The sequence below is a fragment of the Thalassophryne amazonica genome, chromosome 5 (genome assembly GCF_902500255.1).
Source record: "Thalassophryne amazonica chromosome 5, fThaAma1.1, whole genome shotgun sequence".
Classification (NCBI taxonomy): Eukaryota; Metazoa; Chordata; class Actinopteri; order Batrachoidiformes; family Batrachoididae; genus Thalassophryne; species Thalassophryne amazonica.
Window position 1 is genome coordinate 40,878,191 of NC_047107.1, and position 15,361 is coordinate 40,893,551.

Genomic DNA, 15,361 nt, shown 5'->3' on the forward strand with positions numbered 1-15,361 from the left:
ATTTATTTTGTTGTCATCCAACTTTCAAATTAGGTAAATATACAGCAGTTGCTACGTGGAATAGCCAGCATTAGTTCAACTTTTTTGTTTGTGCACATTCTTGTGTGCAACAGTCTAATCAGTGTGATCTAATCAGCAGTGTGGAGTCAGTGACATGCCACTCCAGGCCTGTGGCCCTTGAGTCTCTGAACTGGCTCTCAACCCACTGAGATACTGATACACACTTCTCTGAGAGAGATATCAGTCTGCGTCATCATTGACACGTACACACAAACGCACACACACAGGAGAGTGAACAAGATAACAATCATACTTCCCCAGCTGATTCCCCATTTTCTCATCGAAGACGAAACCATCCTTCCTGCTTTTCTTTCTTTCTCCTCCTCTCTTCAGCCAATTTCAGCTCCATACAGCAGAATTATCTTGTATATTTCTTTTGTTCTTTTTGCTTCTTTTTTCCTCCCCCCACACCTCTTTATGTGATGTCTCCCTTCTCCGAATCGCCTCCCCGTCTTCATCTGTAGGCAGCTGACAGCTTCTTTCACTTTTCTTTGTCAATTCCTTCTTCTGCCTCTCTCTTTCAACTCTCTTTTTCATCTACCCCCCCTTTCCATCTGCTTTCGCTTTTGTTTGCCCGGCTCTCCCATCCCAACTTGATAATGAGGAATGCGGTGTGACCCTGACCTCCATCGGCCCTGCAAACACCTCCGACCCTTCCAGGTGACCTCCGGTCCCTGTTTTGACAGTTTGATTAATTACCCACTGTTATGATTTATGAGAAAAGCAGTATGTAAAAATAATAGACAACAGGTGGTCTTAAAAAGTGGTAGATTTGAAAAAGCGGAAGATTGTGTGTGTGTGTGTGTGTGTGTGTGTGTGTGTGTGTGTGTGTGTGTGTGTGTGTGTGTGTGTGTGTGTGTGTGTGTGTACTTGCGTCCAGAGTTGGGGGGGGTAATGTCTGAGAGAGCTGAAGCAAGGATGTGTTTTACAGCCGCCTTCCATGGTTAATTGCTTTCAACCGTTTTTGAAGGCTACATTGGGTTAATATGAAAATGTCTCTTGCTCCATGCATGGTTTCCTCAGTTGCCACAGCATGGATTTCTCTGTATGTATTTGGCCTTATGACAAAAGGATGAAGGGGATTCCAGCATACATGCGTAGCTCCATGTGTGTGCTATGAAGCATAAACCCAACCATGTGGTAATGACACTATGGAAAATGTGCTGGTGCACACTGGTACACTATATTTTTGCTGCCTCTTTTCTTAGTTACATCCTATGAAAATAAGCAGGGTAAATGGCAGGACAGAGTAGTCGCAGTGTTTACCCTTCACACTTCAAGCACAACTTATGATTGCTGTGGCGGCCTCCCGTAACTCGTGTATATCCATACTGTGGAGGCTTACACAGTTAAAGCTGATTATAATCTCACAAATTAACATTTTCATGAAAGGTCTTGCACAGGGACTTCCTCACATGAACATGCACAAACAGACAATGCTCAGCATTTTCAGCCGGACCACCAGTTATCTCTGTGACTCTCCATGCCAGGTCACAATGACAGGGCAGAGGTGAACTGATTTCTGGCTGACATCTGACCCACGTCATTGTGGTCCTGTGATGTTGAGTAAGATTAATAATCTGTGTGCCAACGCATAGTCTCGTTACTAACTGAGCACAGGTTACTGCAACGTGAGGCATGCTTTTGATAGTTCATCATTTCTAACACTGAGAAATCATGTGTTAATTTGCAACGTAGTTGTAAATCTCATTTTAAATCTGCAAACCTACATTTTTGTGTTTGATTTCTTCACAGCACTCCCACATGTACTTGTGTATGGTCTCACCATGCTACTCGATCTCTGCATCAACTTGCACACACATGTTCATGTGTCCACAGTGTTTATACGTGTCCTGTCATTGACCCTGCCTAGCTGAGTGTGTGCATATGGTAGTGCGTCTCATACACAGTCAGTGTGTGTGTGTGTGTGTGTGTTTATGTGTTAACATTCTACCTGTCCAGATGGTGAACACTCATGTGCAGCACTTTTACAGAATTCACATCAAGGTGGAATTGCTTTCCTATTCTGATTTGAACATTTTTTTTACTCTTGTTCATTTACCACCATAGCCATTGTTATCATCACCGTCATCTTATTAATGGTCACCTTAACAAAAAGATGATGTGTGTCTCTTCGTTACTTCATTGCACAGTGACATTGAGGGCTGAGATACTGCTGGGATGCTTCCTTCGTTCCTGCCTTCCTTCTTTTTGTATTTTGTAGCTTTTTCTGCCTCCCCCTCTTTTCTCCTCACGCCCTGATTTATACATTAAATAGTTAGGCAGAGGGCAGGGAGGCACCTATCATTCCGTGATCTATATCTCTATGTGCCCTCATTAAAAATACATGTGTATGCTTAGGGGAGACAATATAGAATATATAAATCAAAATGCTAACAGCATCAGAATAAGCCTCATGTATTTATTTCCCCACAGCTTTCCCTCTGTGGACTGAGGACTCTTCCTGCTTATTTCCTTCACTGTGAGTGTGCCAAGCACATGTTTGAGACTCTAATATTAAATTATAGTGGTAACAATGCTAATTTATTGTGCTGTAGACTTGACATTGCAGCCAAGCAACATGATTGTATCAAGGCCCATTTTCAATACTGCAGTTTTTGGTACTTTAATAATTAACAGTAAGTCATCCAATTTAAAAGTTCAGGCTACAGCTGTGAACACAAGTGTAAAACGTAAGTGTTGTTGAATTCACATTCACAGTTGCATCTTTACTAATGGCACAGTGGTTTTCTCTATATAAAAAAAGTTGACAAATGACTTGTGTAACATTTACTTGCACAATCGATAACGCTGACAATTTCCACCTGGACGGTGATTAATGCTATATCCACCCCCAATCTAGCACCACTTCCCTCCTCCCCCTGTGTGTGTCGTACTGTGAACAGATGAAGCAGGCCTCCGAAGTCCATGTGTGTATCCGTATCCACATTATGTGGCACAGTCTGTTCAGACACAGCGAGGCCTCCTGTGCAGTATCAAATATATAGAAAGTAGCCGAAAGACTCATGTTTTACCAGCTGAGCCAAAAACAAGTACTACATTGCATTACATTGAGTCAATTATCCATCATCAGCGTCTCTATGCATTTTTGTATTTATCTTCATACTTGAGTGATGAAAATAGACAGGTCGGAAGGAGCAAGACAACAACCCTGAAACAGAAAGCCAATCAGAGAAAGAAATTGAATTTCAGCATGAAAAGAAGCTGAGGCATCAGGGATCAGAAGCTGTGCTATTCTCTTCACTTCCTCCACCCCACCGCTCCACTTTGAACTCATTTATAAATATTCAGCTGCACCATATAACAATATCCAAATGTGCCAGACATCCAAAGTTAAAACCAACTTATTACAGACAGACACTGTTTGACTTGCCTAAAACGTTAGCCTCTTATCCTGACCTAAGATATTTACACTCATTAAGAGCAAGAAAAATATCATTTTATATCATTAGAGTCATATTTACTTGGATCAAATTACAGTGTCACTACATCAGTGAATGTGAACACCAAAAGCAGTCTTTGAACTTAAATTCAAATTTAAATTTTCCCAAAACTTGACTGAAAGGAGAAAGTTGTTTGGTGGCTAATTTGTTAAGAAATGTCTCTGGAGACAGATTGTTAAATGTAATCTTGTTATCTGGGTGTCCAGTTGATAATAACTTGCAGGATTCTGGGGTTAAGCGAAATGCTAGTTAGGCACACTGTAATCTTACAGCAAAGAATTTCAACATCTGGCACTGATTTGGGTCAACAGTGAGTCACATCTTATCATGCTAATGCAGCACTGTTTATCTTAACTTTCATGTCTATCTTTATATTGCTCTCTTTGTCAAGAAACCAAGATAATAATATTTAGTGAACGTTTAGCTCTTCTGCAAGTACTCACATAACCCCACGGGTATCCCAAGTTATCAACCGGATGATTGATTTTTTGCTGACAGGCTGATGACAGCTTTGTCTCATCCCCTTTCACATCACCACTAAGATCCACACGTCTCTTCGTGGCCCCTGTGGTACAGTAAGTACTCACCCGTTTTTACTCTCACCGAGTCGTAGTTGTGTGTTGGCGGTTTACAGGGGAGGTCTCAGACTGGCGCTGTGTTAAAATGAGAAAGGGGGCACTGTGACTTAATCTGACAGTACTGTGCAGTCTGTGTGGTATCACAGCCTCAGGGAGAAGGCGAGTGGGAGAAAAGAGAAGAAGCAGAAAAAGAGGGGATCGGATGGATAAAGGGGCCCAGCACGGAGAAAAACCTCATGTAGAGACAGAGACAGACAAGGTCACACAGAGCAGGGTGGCCCTGAGAGAGAGTGGAAGAGATCTATATTTATTCCAGCATAAACTTTTTTGTCTCAGCTTTCTTGTGTCATTTCTGAGGAAAAGTCTTATATTTGATGTCTCTCTTTTTTATCTATAAGCGATCTGTTGCTTACATTTGATGTGGCGTCGGCCAGTGGTAACTGAACTGCCAAGGGATTGCGATGCGTCGCTTTGTTCGCTTATTTTCCGACTTAACCTCTCATCTCAGTCAGCATTGTGTGCCGTTCTGTTCTCAAACCTGACGGTAGCCTGCAGACATCCCTCCCCTCCACATCTTCTTATTGGGCAGGCCACGCGGGGTGACCCTTACCCCCTTGTCAGTCAAGGCTGACTAGCAAATCAGGAGCCGCTTATTGATGAAGCAAGGAAGTACAGCAGAAGCAATTTGGTGGGGTGGGGGGGGTGGGGGGGTGAATAAGGGAGCGTTGCATGCCTTGATCCAAGCAGTCTACCGTCTGCATAGTAATAAACTGCCCAAGAGCCGATTTTATTGGACACCTATTACACGATAATTCTGTATGCGTGTGGATGCACAATTATATTAAAATACAAATGCAATGCAAGCGTTATATGCTCATTCAGCAAACACCCACACATACAGCCTGAAATTCACGTGACCACATCTTGGACTTTTCTCACTGCATGCACCCGTGACCACTATCAGCCATGCTTTGTACCTGTCAAGTGCTGTCCTCCTGCCTGTACCCAAAGCGCTGCTCGCTACATGAGAGCTCTCACATCAAAGCTTCACTGAGCTCCACATGCACAGATGAAACACCCTCTCACTCCGGCCGCCACTCTCCTCGTTGCCGCACATTAGACACATTTCATTTCATTATGACGCCACTGGAAAAATAGAGGTACTGCTGTCTTAAAGGGACATCTTATTTAAGCCGACTACTCACTGACGTGGGCGTACGCACACAGATACACACACACACACACTGTACAGTGACTGAGGTGAATAATGATGTGTTAGCATCAAAGTTCTGCTGGACAAACGGCATCTAATTTGACTGTATAGGGTCACGTCCCTGTCATGATAGGACAGTGCCATAAGACAGCAAAAATATATAACAAATTGCCATTTTCTTTTAGTAGACTGTGGTTTTTATTATTATTTAAATGTTTTCCAACACTCTTCTAATGCTGAAGAGCATTCGGCTTAATTTTTTTTTAACATTCATATTTATGCATTTAGAGAGAGACGATCGATGACAGGAGAATTTCTTCGTGATGACAAGACAAACACCAGTTTCCGTGGCAGCAGCAACCTTTGTTGTGCTATCTGATGTGGGACAGGCCGACAAAGGAGTGCTAAGGAGCGTCCGATGCAGGGTGATGAAGGTCGTGGTGCCCCCCTCACAGGGGTCGGGCAGTCCTCTTGACCGCTGGCCTCAGGGCAGCAGCTCAGTGTGGTGGTGGCACAGGGGCACACACAGGGCATGGGAAGAGACTTAGCCTGCACAGTGCTGCCGAAAGACGGGACTGATCCAATGTAGAAGCTTCTATGTGTGTGTGTCTTTTATGTGAGACCATGTGTGCATATGACAAAAGCAAAATGACCTAATGTTAGCGGCGTGTGAGAGAGATTTAGTTGCATAAAAAAGCAGGCTGACCTAAAGCTTGCAGCGTGCATGTGTACAATTCACTCAGTGACAGCACATCACAACACAAAGATCAGATTTACCCAGTGTATTCAGTTTGCATATGTCCGTGAGACTCGACTGTTAGGTCATTTCGTCTTTGTGTTGTGAACTGACTCTTTAGCTGTCTTAAAAAAAACTGTGACGAGTAAGTAGGATGCTGATTGTTAGCTCTGTGGGAGAAATTTGTTCTGTGGGATTTGAGCAGAATGCTGACATGCAGCTGCTCAAATTTGAATTTTTTTCAATTTTCTTTTTATCCATTTTTGTAGTTCAACTTCAGATATCCTTTCAATCAAAATACAATTCATTCATATTAAAAAAAAAATCTTAGTAAAAAAAATGGTTCAGTTCAAGTAACCTATATTTTAAGAAAGAATTTATCCAGAAATGGGCTCTTGTTCTGCCTTGCTGGTTCCACTACAATATTACACGCATTGTTTTAAATGTGGTTGTTTGAGACAATAATATAAGGGGGAAATAGTTGGACAGAGAGAGCAGGGGTGTCTGACACCAGCACAAACCTCTCAGTGTTCAAGTAAGTGATGGTTTCCGACACAGCAGTAAATTCAGCGGCCCTGCTCCTCAAGACTAAGGAGGCTGAGGACATTGGTCGCCTTCACAGCAGTGTCCTTCTGGGTGACTGGGTAGCTAAAAGGGTTAGCACTGTTAGCTTGTTTAGATAGGCTGTAGGCCACTAAGGGTTAGCACAAGTTTTGCTAAAGGCTAGGGAACAAGCCACTCGAGGGTGACATTAGTATGCTTAAGGCCAGGAAGAGTTATTGACCAGTAAGAGTACTAAAGCCTAGATGTGGTTGTAGGCCACTCAGGGTTAACATGAGTACATGTTAACCTGTGTTGCGACACCATTAACTTTTGGCCTTGTGAACCAGGATTAGGGGAAAGTAGAAAGGCACACAAAGTGATGTGATGGTGACTGAGTGCCAGAGGGGTTTTCTGTTCCTGTGCTACACTTATTTATAATGCACTGCATTTCTGTCATTAATTTGTTAAATTATTTGTCTATATTTGCTGTATTGGTTCTGGACTTAATAGTTGGTTGATTTTAAAATGACATCTTGCTTTTGTTATGTTACTGCCACAGGCTGAGCTGGTCTTGTCAGTTATTTTATCAGGCTGCCACCAGTGGGCAGTGGCACAAAGCTGGTCTGGTGGGTCTGCTTCACCTACAGTACATTTCCTTCTCTTTCCGCTTTCTCTTTTCCGCTTTCTTATTATTTCTACCCTTCTGGTCAGTCTTCCATTCCTCCTTTCTTTTTTGCCTTTGTTCTTCCTTCAGGATTTTGCGCTTTGCTTTTGTTTCGCCTCGCCGTTCATCTGTCTGCGTGTCTGAACATTATCCAATTTACTTGCAAATTTATTTGTTCTGATTACATTTGTTACATGAATGAAATACTAAACTACATTGTATTTCTTCATTAGACGCATACTGCTGTTGAAAGAATGTTAATACCAAAATGAAAATTTGTAAATACAATTGTTGAAATTTTACTAGTGATGGTATTTAGTGAACGACATACTTCTGAAACTCTAATATTCCTCATATTTTTAACTCGGTAATTAGGCATTAAATCGTGCCCAGTGCCCTTGTCATTCAAATTTCATCTTCATGTGCTAAAACTTTACAAATACGTCCAGTGATGCAAAGGGAGCGTTTTCTCAATTTGAAATGGAGTGTGAATCTGACTAATTTTATAATCCAAATAAGTGTGAAGGTGTCATTTTGCTGTTGTCAACACACAGCAGGTGCTAAGAGAAGGGTTGTGTGGCAGGTTTGATGTTGATGGCCACAGGAGGGACACACACGCTGCTGTGTCAGTGGAAGACAAGCACGTTGCATTAACACTTATTAAGGAAGAGGAGACGTGTTGCCTTGAGAAGACACTGTGTGATGGCGATTTGCTGAAGAAGCTGAGTGATGCTGCTTCTCTGAAGACTCATTCACATCTACTGGAGGTCTGTTGTCAGTGCTGATATTTTGAAATTTTCATGTGTGTCTGTGTGTGTGGTAATATGCAGTATGAGTTATGTATGAAAGCAAAGCAGGATTCCATCCATTTCATGCCGTACTTGAACAGTACTTGAGACAATATAAACACCTAATTAAATTGGCTTTGGTGTTGAAAAAGTCACTAAAAGCTATGAGAATACTTACCTTTGTCCCCAAAACACTTCCCATTGTTATTCTTTCACTTGTAACTACTTTGGCCGCTGTTTCTCAAACATAATTTTTACCGATGGTCATCATAATATGGCCATCAGGTATTGCGAAGGTTTTGTGTCCATCCGTCTGTCTGTGCTCATCATAATTCCAGTCCTATTACTGCCAGTCTTCAAATTCACAGGGAGCATTCTTGGGACACAGATCTTGGACAAGTTCAAAGATGGCTAACCTTGACCTATTTTAAGTTAAAAAGTCACATTCTGTTTCATATTTTTATGCTATGAATTATGCAAATCCATTTCGCAAATGCTAGCATGGTGATGCAATTGGCTGGTCTAGCTAGCTGCTAATTCTGTTTCGTTTGTGTATGAATATAACCTCTTTCTCATATATTGTGTAAAAGCTACCGACAAAGAAACACTTCTAAAACTGAACACTCTGTTTTTGTAACCTGATAACACTTCTGGAGTGATTTACAAGACATCTTGGGGACATCAGTGTGCATACTAACTTCTGCTAACTCAAAGCTAACTTCCACTCTTGTCAAAAGCTCATGTATGCGCACACACACGCCTTCCTGCAGATAAAATAAACAATAAAATATTGTTTATGAGTGATTGATGATTGAGTTTATTCTGCAGCATCAATATAACATACAAAGGTGAATGTATCAATGATACAAAGATAACACAATAAAGCATAAATGTTTATTTCCATTGTCCTTGTGAAATTATCATTTGACAAAATCGAAGGGCTTGATTGAACATGTTAAAACTGTACATAAGACAATAGGATCTTAATTAATGTAAATATGTAAATAATAAATGCAATATATATATATATATATATATATACACACACACACACACACACTTTGCCCTGGGATACCAATTAAACAACTGCAAATTATAAGAAGACAATGCTCATATGGCCAAGGGTATTTTAGCATTGCGTTATATTTAAAATTAATATAGCTGTGTTAAATTCTTCTTCAGCAGTCCCTTGATTTATAAACTTTGTTTTAGTTTGACTTTAATTTCCAGGTGTGACTTTGTTGAGTTTCAGTGCTGGCTGTAGACTGTTTAATACACACACACACACACACACACACACAGGTTGATGCATACCTGCAGGTATGCAGTTGCAGTTAACTCTTAGATTGAATGATGGTGCGATCGATTGGATTTGATATTAAGTGACACATGACCTTTGGAGTCACTAAATGCTACCAACGATTCAAACCGCCATCTGTGAATTCCAGTCCTCCAGTTACTTCTGCAGCTTGTCCCTGCACTGACAGCCAGCCTGCTCCGTGTCTCTCTGTACCCTTTATTTCTGTCTTTATTTGCGTCTTTACCTGCAGTAACCTATCAATCTTGGCCTTTGAGTATTGTTCTGGTGTTCGCTCATAGATATCTGCTGCTGTATTCTTTCTTACATACTGTGTGAACCTTTTCCAGACCCAAGTGGAGAAAGGTCACTGAGTTTTGTCAAGTAAAAACACCTTTATCTGGGCTGTTCTCTTTTATTACCCACTGTGGCCCTACTTGTGTTAACAATGGCATTTTCAAAGAAAAATATATATGTAATATAAAAAAACCCTTCTCCCACTGTACTAGTTAAGCAGTATTTTCTCCAAATCACACTCTCACTCACTGCGTATCTATCTGTAAATAATTATTTTACAGCACAGTGGCTTAGTGGTTAGCACTGTTGCCTCACAGCAAGAAGGTCATGGGATCGATTCCACCCTGTGGCCTTTCTGTGTGGAGTTTGTATGTTCTCCCTGTGTTTGCATGGGTTTCCTCTGGGTGCTCCAGCTTCCTCCCACATCCAAAGACATGCAAGTTGGGTGAATTGGACACTTTCTAATTATCCAGGTCTCCCTTGTAAAGGAGCTCTCGATCTAAATTTAACATTAAGTATAGATATGAAAATGTTCTTTCTTATTCTTAAAAAAAAAAAAAAAAAAAAGATAGAATTTCCTTCGGGATTAATAAAGTTCTTTCTTATTCTTATTCCTAAAATACATTGGACAAATCCTTTTTATTTTTTATTTTTGTTTTCTTTTGATTATCATCTTTTGGTGTGTTTTTTTTTCCAGCTACAAATTATGTGTGTCCCATTTAACCTGGAAAGGACTTTTACTGTAACTTTTTAAGTGCTATGGAATTAATTTTGACTGGACAGATCAAGAAACAATATTCTCTAAACATCTTAGACATAATTAAAAATGCAAATATGCTGCATGTGTTGCCCTTAATAATAAACAAAATGATTATCTTATGTGACTACTCTTTACCTTTAAAAGTTATTGTGAGTGAGTGAAATATCCCATGTTTTAATAGGGACAACATGTTGACCAACTCATTCTCTGATTTGTCGTCTGTGTTGAATCATGCAGTGTGCTGTAAGCTATTAATATAACACTGCACTACTATGTTTAACAAAAGATACAATTATGACAGCAGACATTTTATTAATTGATTAATTAATTTCTATATTGATTTTGGACAGTTCAAATTCTACAATTTGCAAACATTTGAGTGAAGAGGTAAAAAAGCAGATTTATGCAGAAACTCTAGACCTGTACAATACTGTATCTATGTCATAAATTTTGATGTCTTTTTCTGTATCTTTACTATACAAACATGTCTTTTCTACATTTTAGGATGGCTATGGTGTGATGGTCCTCAACCCCAATGAGAACTACCTGGAGGTGGAGAAGCCAGCCAAGTCCTCTCCACTACCCTCTCAGCAAGAACCTTTGGATGAACCTGCTGAAAGAGGGAACGCAAAGATGACAAAGAGGGCAAGAAGAAAAGAGATTCTATGAGAAATACCGCAACCCACAGAAGAGATGGAGACTGAGCGAATCCCTATACGGGTGAGTTTTGGAGAGAGGAAGGATCATACGGGTTAACAGAGAAAGTTGAGAGTAAAAGAAGGAGGCATGGAGATATTTAGCAAACCAAACCAATACAGAGTAATAGGTGTTCATTAAAAGCAGGAGGGATGGAGCGCGGGGGGTACAGAGAGTGACAGTTTAGAGTCATGGGAGGAGTTAGGAGGTGAGAAATAGGTGTAAAATGGAAGAGAGTGTATTGGGTTGGATTGGAAGATGAAAATTCTGAAGGTACGCTGAGAGATAGGTTGGAGATGGTTAGCTGAGGAAGCAAGGGAAGGAAATGTTAGGTAACGAGAGGAAGGAAAGATGGGAGGCAGAGGGAGAAAGAGAGGCTCTTGTGTGGTCAGCCTGTTTGTGAAGAGGTTGGCCACACTCCAGTCGCCTCTCAGTGAGCAAGTGTTAACCACATGGCCACCTCCCTCTTTCCCTCTTTCTTTCCATTCCTTTTTTTTCTCTCCATGATGGTGGGTTGGTCAGTGCAGCACTGGCCCTTCACTCTTGTTGACCGCTGGGATTATTATCTCCCCAACACACACTCTGCAAATACACTACAACATTCTTATGCTACACTGACCATACATCCACTAATCATGCACATGCCTGCACACAAGACGTACATGCACATGCGTGAAGCATGCGGTTTGCAGTGCACACCTCATCCAGTTTGCCTTGTGGTCAAACAAAGGAAGATTCCTTTTGTATAAATCCAGTCCTACTATCCAGATATGGTCACAGTGATGTAAAATAAAAGATCACATCATTTAGATTTTTTAGTCCTTGCCATCAAAATGCTATTTCCAGTGGATTGTACTTTTCTGTAATTTTGTAAACGCTCAATTCAGTAAGCATTTGCTAAATTTTGTCCTGGCGAGCAGACCTTTTTTTATATTGCCATAGCTGTCTGCACTGTGGTTGATGCCACATTGCATCTCAGTAATATACTGTATTACTTTTGCGTGAGTGTGTGTGAAAGATGTCAGTCTCTAATGTCTGACAAGACTTAAGGCTGCTGTGGGATGAGCAGGCAGTGTGTGAGCTGTCATCACAGGCGGTTTTTCTCTCACCTCTCTCAGCAGTACCTTTACACACACTCTAATCACGGATAATTAGACCCAGCACTCTCCTACCCCGTCGCACTGTTTTACATGCACGCTCGTTTCTCCCTCATACGACTCACAAACTAGTCTTGCAACAGCTGACATAAAGGTCTTTTGCTAAACAATCTGTTATCTGTTTTGCAGTAATTTAGTTTAAATTCAGTCTGCTGTTAACTGAAACAGTCTTTGTGTCTTTGATTTTTTTTTTTTAAATACTCAGCTGTGTCAAATTTGTATCTGTCTCTTACGTACAGTTATGGCCATTTATGTTCTTGTGCAAAGGTTTGAAGATTATTTTTTGGACCAGTGTTAATATAGGCTCTTGGTCCAGAAGACTGTCAGCTTTAATTTGAGTGTAACTGCATCCAAACATCTCACTGTTTCATAGTAGAGCGTTACAGAGAAAGCCACTGTCAGAAAGAAAATGTGACATCAAGACGTGAGTTTGCCAGAACGCATATGGGAGACACCAATGTGAATTTCAAGTATATGTTTGTTTTCTTTTTAATGGTGCTTACTCTGCCATAAAGCTGAGAGTGGTGAAGCAACAAACAAAAGTTGTTGCATTTGTTTTTTTTTCCAGTCGCAGACCTCACAGGTCTCCCCTATGAGCTGTCACTCCATTTTTAAAGATGGCCTACAGAATTGTCACACTGTGCTGTTGTCTTTTGAATTTCTCAGGGGTTGATTTGACTGAACTCCTAAAATTATTTAACATCCCTATTCCACAGGATGCTGTTCTGCTATGATCTCTCATGATCCAAAAAAGTGCAAACATGGGATGAAATGGCTTATTCTGTCTTGCCTCCTAACAGGCTGGTTTATAAAGTGCAGATCTGGCAACTGACTGGCTTATAAAGTGCATGCCTGGCAACTCCTGAAAGTGAAAGTAAGGTGCTGCACCCTGGGACAGACATTAGAAAAACCACAACAAATGCTGCTACTACTTCAAGTACATGATTGAAGCTTTTAAGACTACGAATACCTGGAAGTTACCACACACTAGCAACAATTTTTGTGAATCGGGATGAAATTTTTGAATAGTTCAAAAATTGGATTCTGATTTCAAATCTGGTGCCGACGATGGCCATAACTTCTATGTATGCCAAGTTTGTTCAAGGTTGACAAAGATGGATCAAACAGTTACTATGATACTTCAAAGCGCACCCTGATTTGCTATTCCAGATTAAATGGGAAGGAATAGCACTCTGTGGAGTAGCCCCATAACACTTAACCTCTTAAACCCTAGAGTCCCCAAATTTGGGGACTTGCCCTGTTTTGGAACATTTGAACACTCATAACTAACCAATGCTGACACCAACATACACTTATTATACATCAAAATGTCAAGCGAAGTCTCCTCTACAAAAGTATCCACTTCAGTCACATATCAACTAACCACAGCTGAAACGCCAAGCAAATAAAGATATAAATCGGAATTCATTTTTGGGAAAAAAAACCTAATTTACTCCTACCATGTATTATTTACTTTCAATTTGTTTGCATCCACTACATTCCCTAGGACCTGTCTTTTAGCTGATCCAAACTTTTGCATTTTTGACCTTGTACAAGCTGAGAAATAAATCATAATGTATGGGTATGTGAGTTTGGTGAAATAGGCTCTAGGGCTTAAGGGGTTAAAATCAACTCTGCATCTGTTGGCACGGTGACACAGTGGTTAGCACAGTTGCCTCAGAGCAAGAAGGTCGTGGAATTTCTTCCCTCCTGCGGGTCTTTTCTTTGTGGAGTTTACATGTTCTCTCCGTGTTTGCATGGGTTCCCTCCGGGTACTCCAGCTTCCTCCCACTTCCAAAGACATGCAGCTTAGGTGAATTGAAAACTTTAAATTGACCGCTAGTGTGGCCGTATTAGTCTGTCTATATTTGTGGCCCTGTGATAGACTGGCGTCCTCTCCAAGTTGTACCCTGCCTCTCACCCTATGACTGCTGGGATAGGCTCCAGCCCCCCGCCACCCGATCTTGGATAAGCGGTTGAAGGTGTGTGTGTGTGTGTGTGTGTGTGTGTGTGGGTGTGTGTGGTGGGTGTGTGTGTGTGTGTGTGTGTGGTGTGTGTGTGTGTGGTGTGTGTGTGTGTGTTGAAAATTCCCTGCTCTGTTAAAAAAAAAAAAAAAATACTCTGGAAAATTTTGAATAAAATACGCTCCCACCCGAGTCCGGCACCCATTTAAAGCTGGGTGGACTGATACAAAGTTTCTTTTTTAATATTTTTTTACTTTTAATTTTCAGTTCATATTTAATTTGGTGAGGGGTTCTTGTGTACCAAGTCTTTGATTATCGCTTTGCAATATTTGCTGTAGTGTTTTTCTTTCTCAGAGCCCCTTTAAACTTCTGAATCTGACAAGTCTAAAGACTAAGTAAAAAACTGTCTCACCGGGAGAGCACTGCACATACCTTGACTTCTGCATTGCTGTTTTTTAGATTTGTACCAGCTGTGTGCTGTGAAATTGTCTTTCTCAAGCAAAGGTAGCAAAATACATTGTTACCTCTAAGTTGTGTAATAGTTTAATTGTCAGGTTCTGGTATTTTATGTTTACCAATGAGAACAAATTTTTGGATTCTGCAGCAGTGTTTATTTTGCTAAAAACATGTGAAAATTAGACCCTTCTGCAAAATGGATCTTGGTTTTCCTTTCTGATGTTTTGCGTTTGCATGCTATCCTCTGTCTGTATGGGTTTACTATCCCTGCTACTTTGGTTTCCTCCATCACAAAAACATGCATATTCGCATATATGATCCTGCCTTTACCACTGGGAAAGTATGACACACACTTCTTCTTCAAGCAGTGTCTGTACTGTAGGTGTGAACATGCATGGTGCTCTGTGACTGACCACTGCTCTAGTGGTTAGATTGTGTTAACATGTGAATGAATGAATGAATTTTTATTTGGCGTGCACACACATACTTAACAAAAGAATCTCTCATAATACAAAAGAAAAGAACAACAAAACTCATAAACAATTTCCCATTTTTATGCAGCCGAAAGGGTGTAGGCTGAAGCAAAAGCTTATAAAGCCCCCTCCCCCTTTTTTACCAGTTGCTATATACATATATGTACACGCATAACAACAAATACCAAAAAGAAAAATAAAGACAAGCAGAGACA

The 15,361-nt window shown here is 40.7% G+C and overlaps 1 protein-coding gene across 1 annotated transcript in view; it reads left to right on the forward strand.

Annotated features, from left to right (window-relative positions):
• Window positions 1–15,361, forward strand: part of fam172a (family with sequence similarity 172 member A) — a 538,430-nt gene that overhangs the window by 234,159 nt on the left and 288,910 nt on the right. Inside the window, 4 exon segments of the mRNA XM_034170053.1 lie at window positions 10,905–11,013; window positions 11,016–11,057; window positions 11,060–11,092; window positions 11,095–11,120. Of these exon segments, the coding sequence (XP_034025944.1) occupies window positions 10,905–11,013; window positions 11,016–11,057; window positions 11,060–11,092; window positions 11,095–11,120 (210 nt within the window).